The 9282-nt window shown below is 41.8% G+C and overlaps 1 protein-coding gene and 1 long non-coding RNA gene across 4 annotated transcripts in view; one reads left to right on the top strand and one right to left on the bottom strand.

Moving 5' to 3' along the window:
* The window catches only part of LOC106939476 (synaptotagmin-7-like), a 53018-nt gene that overhangs the window by 33514 nt on the left and 10222 nt on the right, over positions 1–9282 (bottom strand). For 2 of the 3 annotated variants that reach the window (XR_001422853.1, XM_015021877.1), the window contains exon 1: positions 2068–4943. Coding sequence is in view for 2 of the 3 variants with exons in the window: in XM_015021877.1 (XP_014877363.1) it covers positions 2068–3203 (1136 nt within the window). In the remaining variant the exon portion in view is untranslated. The other variant, XM_015021878.1, reaches the window with a different exon arrangement.
* Positions 5127–8138, top strand: LOC106939478 (uncharacterized). Its single transcript, XR_001422855.1, has 2 exons — positions 5127–6607; positions 6974–8138. It is a non-coding gene; the product is annotated as an uncharacterized LOC106939478 (long non-coding RNA).

The following is a 9282-nucleotide window of genomic DNA, read 5'->3' on the forward strand; positions in this document are numbered from 1 at the left end:
AAAAAAAGACAGACCATTTTCGAGACAATATATCAAATGGATGTGTGGTGACACAAAGAAGATGGATTGCAAAATCTTTCTACAAAGATCATTGATGCAGGAAACATTGGTGAGCTCAGTGGAAGTAAAAGGGTCAAGGGGACAGATTTCTTCCTACCTACCAAAAGCAGTCTTTCTATTAGAAACAGTATTTGCCTCAGGATTATGAAACAATTGGATTCCTAGATTTAAAGCAAGGAACAACCATAAGCTGAAGAAGGACAAAAAGCAGTTAATGTTAGAACTTCTGCAAATCTCACGCAGAAAGTAAAACAGTGAGACTGTGAAGGAACTGTATCTGAGCATGAAGTTAATCAGATAAAAAATTACCTTCTTTTGCAACAATTTTTACTTTTGTATGTCCTCTGTCAGTGCAAAAATGTCTGATGTCCACAGATAAGAGCTTAAATTTTTCTGAGTGTCAGAGCAAAATGAAGAAAATAATGTTTTAATACAACTTCAATCTGATTGGTAAATCAGTAATTTAATGCTCTTTTGATCCACATGTAAGGTAAGCGTGAAGTGACTTAAGGCAAAACCAAGTTAATGCGAGAAAAACTAACAGCAGACAAAGTTTGAATGGTTTCTTAAGAACATGTTTTGACAGCTACATTATAATAGCACAGCTAAATACTAAAAAATGCTTAAGACTCTAAAAAGAGAATATACCTGCCTAAACACTTCACATCAAGCTGATATAAGGCAAATTATTCTGGTAAATTGTTGGGAGTAAGGTGCTGACACATGTCTGTGCATTATCAGAGTCAGAATGCTGGACTGGCACAGAAATTACAAAGTCTAACTGAATACTGTCAGAAATTCAGCATTTCACATAACTCTATCACAAGCAGGCATGAGGAAGAAGCATTCACACAACTGAAAAGCAAAAATTGCCAAAATAATGGTTTCCATCCTTCAAAATCTCAAGGTTTCAGTTCAAGACTCTAAAGTAAAAAGGCTAAGGGTTAAAAAATACAACACAATAAACGTTGTCCTCACAACTCTCCATTAATACTAGCAGTCATCCATTAAAAATATCAGGCGTTAAGTTCAGGTAGCAAGCTATATATTCAACTTAACAACTTAAATTAGATTATCTAAAACAAAGCAATGGGAGGAGCACTTTAGTGTTTTTTAAATTTAAACTCATCAATTCTATACTGCAGTGAGAAATAATGGCTAAAGTGTTGTACCCATGACTGAATAAAAAGGTATGAACTACATACAGAACAAACTGAATTTCAGAAAGAATCACATTTACCCATTTTCATCTAAGTTTCCAGAATGTAGGACCTCCACAGGATGACCATAAACCATGATGCTTGGGTGAGCGGTGACTAGTAAGGCTGAAAAATAGGCCTAAACTCAGTTTATCTGAGCTCCTGCATAAAGAATCTCAATTATATATATATGTAAATACTTATGGTGAACTTTGATAACACTGCATCATTTTATTGTTTTAATCTTATTGTCCTTTTTACTGTTTTACTGCTGGTTTGTTTATTAGTCCTTATTCTTTCATTGCTACAAGCTTTATTAGAGTTTGTTGATTAAAGTATTTGAACAGAAAGGTAAAATATTCTGTAAATACATTCTTATATTTTGGAGATAAGTTCATATGTCCTAAAACTGTTGCTGCAACTGTCGATTATATTTACTAAAAGATACTATAGAAGTAATTACTGAACTGAGCTCCACTGCCATGTTCTCTTACACACATCAGCACACTTGCAAAGACAAATATAATTCATTGTATTTTGAGAAAAACAAGTAATATCCTTCCCTGGATATTTGATGCAAACATACAGAAAACACCTGAAGGATGAGAATCTATAGGCTGTAGATTATGCACTGGTTAGTACTGAAGCATATAAAGTTATTTTACTGAAAACTATTCAATTCTGAAAAGAAGTACACATTAAAAGATGTACCTTACACAAATATATAACAATATATACATAGTACAGTCTGACAGACAACAGCTATTATTGTTTATTTATGAGTAAAGGAAGGTTTTTAGAGACTTACAGGAAGGACTTGACATCCAGGCCCCGGTTCTTCATCTGGTCCATCATGTAATCCCAGCTGCCAGGGTTGCCACGAGAGCGCCCTCCTGCTCCGCCTCCCCTGTAACGTGAGGCGGCTGCTCCCGCTGCGCCGCCCCGTGCACCCCGGCCACCGCCTCGTGTACCTGCACCCCCACCCTCACCACTGTTACCGCCGCCATCTCCTCTCCCTGCCCCACCACCTCCCCCAGGCTGTCCAGGTCCTGTGTGTAACTGTCCCAAGCTTTGGGATGTGGTAGGCGGGTGGCTGAGACCCGGCCCCGATGGATGGATGAGGGGCTGCTGCAGACTCTGCTGCCGCAGCAGCGTCCGAGGCCGGGAGGGAATGTGCTCCAGCGTGGAGGCATAGGATAAGACTGGATCGCCAAAGCTGGGAGGGCAGAGGAGTAGCGAGGAAAGAGAGCGGGTTGACGGCCAGGGCCGGCAGAGAATTGGTTTGTGAGGACGTGGGAGAGAGTCCGATGTTGTAGAGGAGTATGAGGAACCATGACAGGCGGAGGTGGTTGGGTCAGGGCAGAAGGTGGTGAGGAGAGGTGAGGAATCATCCGAGATTAGACAAAGAGGTCGAGGGCATTGGGGAGGTATTGGAGACAAAGACAGGTTGGCATCCGGGCAGAAGCAGGAAAGTTCATCCAAACAGGAAGTTGAAGGTTGTGTGATCGGAGAGGAGGGAGGAGGTGCGGTGGTATTTGAGGTCAAAGTGGAGGAGGGATCAGAGAAAGGAGTATTGGGAGGCGGAGAAAGGAGGAGGAGGAGAGAAAAAGAGAGCAACATGAGGCAGCAGCTGTAACAGCAGTAGCAAAAATAGCAGTAAAAGGTGCAGCCTGAGTGATGATCGGCATGCGACATGTGCTGCTCGTGGTGCTGAGTCGAGCAGTGAGTCTGCGTCGGACGCGAGTGTGCCTTGCGTGGCTGTGTGGCTTGAGCATGCTGTTTGTATGGAGGTGAGCTTCGCAGCGGCAGCGGTCGGATGCTGACCGTCCGTACAGGCGTGTTGCGGCTCTGAGCGGCACGGCCGCATCGCGGGGTGCGCGTCGAGGCTTTACTGCTTCCAGGCTTCGCCGTCGAGAGTTTTGTGGTTCGACGAGAAATTCCCATTTCTTCTACTCGCCTGTCAACATTTCCACCTCTGATAGCCTCTCCTCATTTCTCTCTAAGTATTTTTGGTCTTTTAAACACATGCAGGACCTCTAGAGAGATCCTGACAGCCAACCAACTTCTACAGCAAGACTCCCTCCCTCTCTCAGTCTCCTAATTTCCACTCCTCCTCTTCTTAAATTCTGTTTAACTGATTAATTGCCTTGCCTAAAATGACTCAAACCACTATCCTACAATGCAATTAGAAGTTCTTTGTCTGCCTACATATACATCACTCTTGTGTTTTGCAGATTCTACAGTACTTCTCATCCTCTCTTTTTCAAGTTTGTTCTCCTAACTAAATATAACTTCCTCTCTTGGATCGCTGTGTAACCCAGACTACCAGAACTAGGTCATGAGAGAGCTATTCCCATCAGTTGGTGCAGTTTGCATTACCTCATCCAGCACAATTTACATGCAGCTTTTCTTGTGATATTCACCGTACCTAACAGCTACACATAAAAGGATGAAAAAAAAGTTCAATGGATGCCTTGCAAAAGCATACCAGTTAGTAAGAAAGAGGTAAACGATGGAGAGCGGGCAGGGCAGAGGAGATGGTGACAGACCAGTGGAGAACGATGGGAGCACAGGGTGACGATGGAGGAGAGATGGGATGAAACAGGGGTGCGAGACACAAACACAGGAGACACACAGACACTCATGGCGGCCTGAAAATAGAATCCAATTACAGACAGGGGCAAAAAGAAAGATGAGAGGAGGAGAAAAGGAGGGAGCGAGGTAGTGATGAGCGTAAATGTGTTGTGGAGGAAGAAATCGCAGGCATGAAGTGTCAACGGAATGTGAAGAAAATCACAGCACCCGCGTTTAACTGCCTCATTTACAGAAGACTGAATATAGCCCCGACATCATGTCAGACGTCACAGATGAGGTATTTGTACAGTCAATGGCCGACACAGTTTACATTGTAAGTTCAAGTCTTAATTAAAAAGGGAAGTAAGAGAATTGCGACAATTTAAGTTTGAGAGAAAGAGAGGATTTATATATTTCTGGTTACCTTAACCTTGCTGATAGCATGTAAGTCCTACTCTCATGAAGATATTACACACACCCAAGCAGTCTCTAAATCTATATAAGAGTGCTTTTGTAACTAGTTACTGTCTCAGGGTTCTGAAAAGGTCGGCATCAGGTTCCCGACTAACCTCAAGTCCCAATTATCTGTTTCAGCATGTTTTACCCTTATTCATCTCAGGTTCACTTGCAGATAGTTTGAGAAAGAGCTGGATTAGCACATGAAGTTTTTTCTATACTCATTGTCTGTGCAAGACTCCACTAAAGACGAAAAAACAGTAATGTACCCAAAATCTAGAATGAAGCAGTCATCAGGTAGAAAAAGCTCCTCTATCCAGTCAATAGGTCCAATTAAAAGAATGTTTACTGAGAAAATTGTTAGCATGTTCAATGTCTGCCTAAATATAATTTATCTTTCAACATGTAGCAATGAGACAATAAGAAATGTGCAAACCGGATGCATAGCAACAACTGGAAGAACGGTCATGGATGAAAAGAAAGTGGCTTCATACTGTGAGGGGTGTTGAGAGTACATTGTTTGTTCCCAAATTAAAGTCATTCATGTGATACTTGATGCTGCTAAAAGGATAAAACCCAAAAGAACTACATCTTTTGCGAGTCAGGTGTGCATTTTGCAACTGAAGCGTTGATTTTTATAACCTCTGGTTCTGAACTCACTTGGTAGGTCTTAATCCTCCGGACTGCATGTGGCTTTGGACGGTCTGCCACTTCCCAGCCTTCACTCCCTCTGTCACCATGCTCTTCACGCTGTCACTGCGATAAGGACCCCCCCCTGCACCCCCATGCCCAGCTGCGGCAGCCCCCTTCTGCCCCCCTGACACCGCCCCACTGAGGGACAAGAGATGATGTAGAGATCCCAAAGTAGACAAAGGGTTCAGAAGAGGGGGACAATGATGGGCAGAGAAGAGAAAGACCAAAGAGAGTGAGAAAGACACACAGACACACACACACAAAAAAAAAACAGATTGAGAAACCACATGGTTAAGGAGGTGAGACCGATCGGTGGACTGTGTGAAGGGGCAGACCCAGGTTTCAAGGTCAAATAGAAAGCAGGTGAATGAAAGTGGCCTGGAGTCCAGCGTAGAAAAAGACAGGGATGGGGAGAGGACGATAAGCAAGAGGAGGAGGAGAGGGATCTAGAGGTAGTCTGTGAAGGATGAAAAACCAGCAACAAGTTCCTCCTTTGGGCTTAGAGGACACAGATTTGAGCAGAAAAAGTGTGCAGATTGGCCTTTTAGTTATTCCTTTTTATTTAATTTGAGCTTCTAGGCCTTGAGATGTGCTACTTATTAAATAAAGTATGACGTCATGAGAAATATTTGGTGCTCATAAGCCACTGGGCGCGATTTGTTTTTGTACCTTGATGTGTAAAACATCCCTTTTGAAATATCTGCTTGTCATTTAGGCAGCACTTAAGACTCAATGACAGTATTCAGAAAGATAAAGGCAAAGCAGAAAGTACTGTGCTAATCACACCGGCCTTCAAAAACAGGCACAAGGTACCGGAATTAATCAACGTCCCCATTAAAGGCAGTTGTCAACTCAAATTTAATCTCAAAACGGGTGCAGTGGTGATCAAAATTAAAAGAACATTAGTGCCCTCTGGTGACATGACTGCATTTCATTAATATGCATGGCTCCTCCGCTCCAGGAGACACAAAACACAAGGATCCGAAGACTTTGCATTGCACCGTGCACGCTTGTGAGCTAAGGGTATTAAACTTGCACCAGGGTCACCTTTCAAATTTGACTTTCACTACCTGCCACAATCCTGCATATTTATACATTATCGATCACAACTTTAGCCGTGCGATGGTCAGGATGGGACACAAGCCTCATCTGAGCAGAGCACAAGGTGAATGTACATTTACTCTTTACGGGCAGAAGCAAGTAGGATTATTTTGGAAATTCAAATCTAACTTTTGTGACTCCAAATTTCACTCAGAGTGGACGGACTGCTTCGTAAACAGTTTTTTTTTTTTTTTTTTTTTTTTTTTTTTTTTTAAAAGCTACCCAGGTTTGAAGCTAAAAGCTGCATCGTGTAATCTACATTATAAGCAGAGTTAAACACAACATTGTTCACTGGCAGATTTAGATTTGAAATAAGTTTTTAATTTTACCAACATGTTTCTTCTGACTGAAAGTTAACATCTTTGAGTCGCCCAGAGACTCTAAAAATATGCTACACACTAGGAAAAAAAAATGATAAGAAATTTCTGTTTGCTCTAATGCCAGAAAACTTTTTACCTTTGACAACTGATAAGGGGAATAATCGCATTTAAACATGCCATTTTAAAAAATAAAATTAACTAAAAGTGAGGAATGAGGAAGGGCTGCACAGTGGCGCAGTTGGTAGAGCCGTTGCCTTGCAGCAAGAAGGTTCTGGGTTTGATTCCCAGCCCGGGTCTTTCTGCATGGAGTTTGCATGTCCTCCATGCGCATGTGTGGGTTTTCTCCGGGTACTCCAGTTTCCTCCCACAGTCCAAAAACATGACTGTTGGGTTAATTGGCCTCTCCAAACTGATCCTAGGTGTGAGTGTGTGCATGGTTGTGTGTCTCTGTGTTGCCCTGCAACAAACTGGCGACCTGTCCAGGGTGAACCCCACCTCTCACGTGGAACGTTAGCTGGAGAGGCACCAGCACCCCTCCTGACCCCACCAAGGGACAAGGGTGTAAAGAAGATGGATGGATAAATCCAGAGGTAGCTGGTCACCTTGGTGGTTTGCCATTTCATACCTTTACAGTTTGTTTGTATTATTCTCATCTTTTTTAAGAAGAAAATGGCATCATCCATTGTGTTTTGCAGTAGCCACCAGTAACACATCTCATGCCTGATGGGACACTTGATTTGAAGTAATTTCCCTCTCACAGTCTGCTGTAATAAGACTCAGATAAATAATTTATACCGGCTGAAGTTGTTTTGGTTACATCATTGATCATAAGCTGCCATATATAAAGACAGTCAATAGCCCCAAGCAGGAAATCTGGAAGGTTGTGTGATGCACTCTTTACTTTTCACGCCATTCCAATACACAATAGAAAACTATTCTGGCATCCATAACTCATCTATAATTTTGATGAGTTATAAATGCCAAATTTCTATCAAATTTCTATCAAATTTGATAGAAATTTGACTTTCTATCAAATTTGGCATCTATAACTCATCAAAATTTTTAAATGAATGAAAAATAAAACAGCAATATTAGAATACATGGCTATGAAATAGGTACAAATGGAGGCAGCGAGTGACAGAAAGACATTAAGAATCACTAGTACTAACTTGCAAAAGGGGCAAATTGAACCGCAGTAAAACCAAGATGTATGGATACCTCATCAAAATGATTATTTTCTGAGTGTGTGTGAGTGTGTGTGTGTTTGTGCAATTTTTAGACAGTCTGACTAAGTACTTAAACTCTGGGTTTGCTGATTTTTATTGTCTGCCATTTCAATAAGCGTTTAATATAATTGTTATTTTTTACACTGCTCCACCAGGGTTGCCAATAAAAGTGGACGCCAGTATAAATACCATTTCCTTACCTGAGCAGGTTTTATTAAATTATGACGTTAATATTTCAATAGCCATAACCCTTTGCGGAGAGAATGTTATGGCTGTTGAAAATGTTTAAAAATTATCATTAAATCCACTAAATCCTTTTTTTACAGGGAGACTGACTAAATGAGGCCCGGTGTCATTACGACGACGGAAAGCTGCTCATCTCGAGGGAGTCTCAGAAAGGAAATGATTTCCCAGCTGTCTGTTGGCTTTAGCGACGTATTATTGGTGGGAGTCAAGAGGTCGTCTTCGTCTCTCCCTGTGAGAAACTTATCATTATATAGTCTCACTTTGACTGAACGTCGCTACTTTTCAGGCCCACACGCCAGTGATTTAGCTGATTATTTCTGCCAGCCGTGTAGTAGAGAAAACTCACCACTTTTCACACATGAAGGCAGGACCTAACGACTCAGATATTTATACGAAACAAATGCAGAACTTCAACGCTTTCTTAAATACTGAAATGCAAAGGTCCGAGTGCAGCCTTTTGTTTTTCTGGGAAATATGGTTAAGACGACCAATTATCAGGAGTTTTATCAGATCAATTCCCAGAATCTAAACGTCCTCTCAGGGCCCAGAGGTGACCTTGCCGGAGTTTCACTGGAAATCAAGTGAGACTTTTATAGCAATAAGGAGAAAGAAAACAGTGTTATATTGTGTCCCGAAAATGACAGAGAGCAGATGCAGTTCAAGTGATTAAATGTTAGTGCAGCACACACTGTTGATATTACATTGATGGGGGGGCGGGAGAGAGAATTCAAGAGTAAGCCACAAATGGATGTTAAGTACAGGTGAGAACTGTCACCACACTGCAACCCGGTGGCAACGGTCAACCCTCCACAACAAAAGCAACTGCAACAGATATAAGAAACAGGCAGAGGACAGGCAGATTTCAAACGTCATCGAAAAAGGTTGGTTAAAAGCGTTTTTGGAGAGGAGGAAAATGAGGGTTGTCCGTCTCCATGGTCACACCATGGGCAGAGAGGGGCGAGGTTATAGGTTAGTGTGGAGCAGCAGGGCTGTAGAGAGTGAGGGGGCGTCTGCGCATCACTTAAAGGTGATATTATACGTAGCCTTGCAAAAGTATTCACACTCCTTTTGTCGTTTAATGCTGGCAAACTGAAATGTGTTTTGTTTTGATTTCATGGGAAAGACCAACACAAAATAAAACAAAGACGCAAAGTGGCAGAAGATTTATTGTAAATCAGAAATAAGTTGTTTAAATGCACTTGCATTTAAAAAGCATTTTTAAAGCCACTATTTTTGCCTTCATTGGTGTAGCACATCTAGAAATTGAATTTTATGCTCATTCTTCTTTCCAAACAGCTGAAGCTCAGCCAGATTAGATGAATAGCATCTGCGAACATCAGTTTTGTAAATCCCTACCACACATTCATGAAGGTCTGGACTTTGACTAGTCCAGAGGTGGAGAAAGTA

The sequence above is a fragment of the Poecilia latipinna genome, unplaced genomic scaffold (genome assembly GCF_001443285.1).
Source record: "Poecilia latipinna isolate Pla-1442-1.1 unplaced genomic scaffold, P_latipinna-1.0 Scaffold2885, whole genome shotgun sequence".
Lineage (NCBI taxonomy): Eukaryota > Metazoa > Chordata > Actinopteri > Cyprinodontiformes > Poeciliidae > Poecilia > Poecilia latipinna.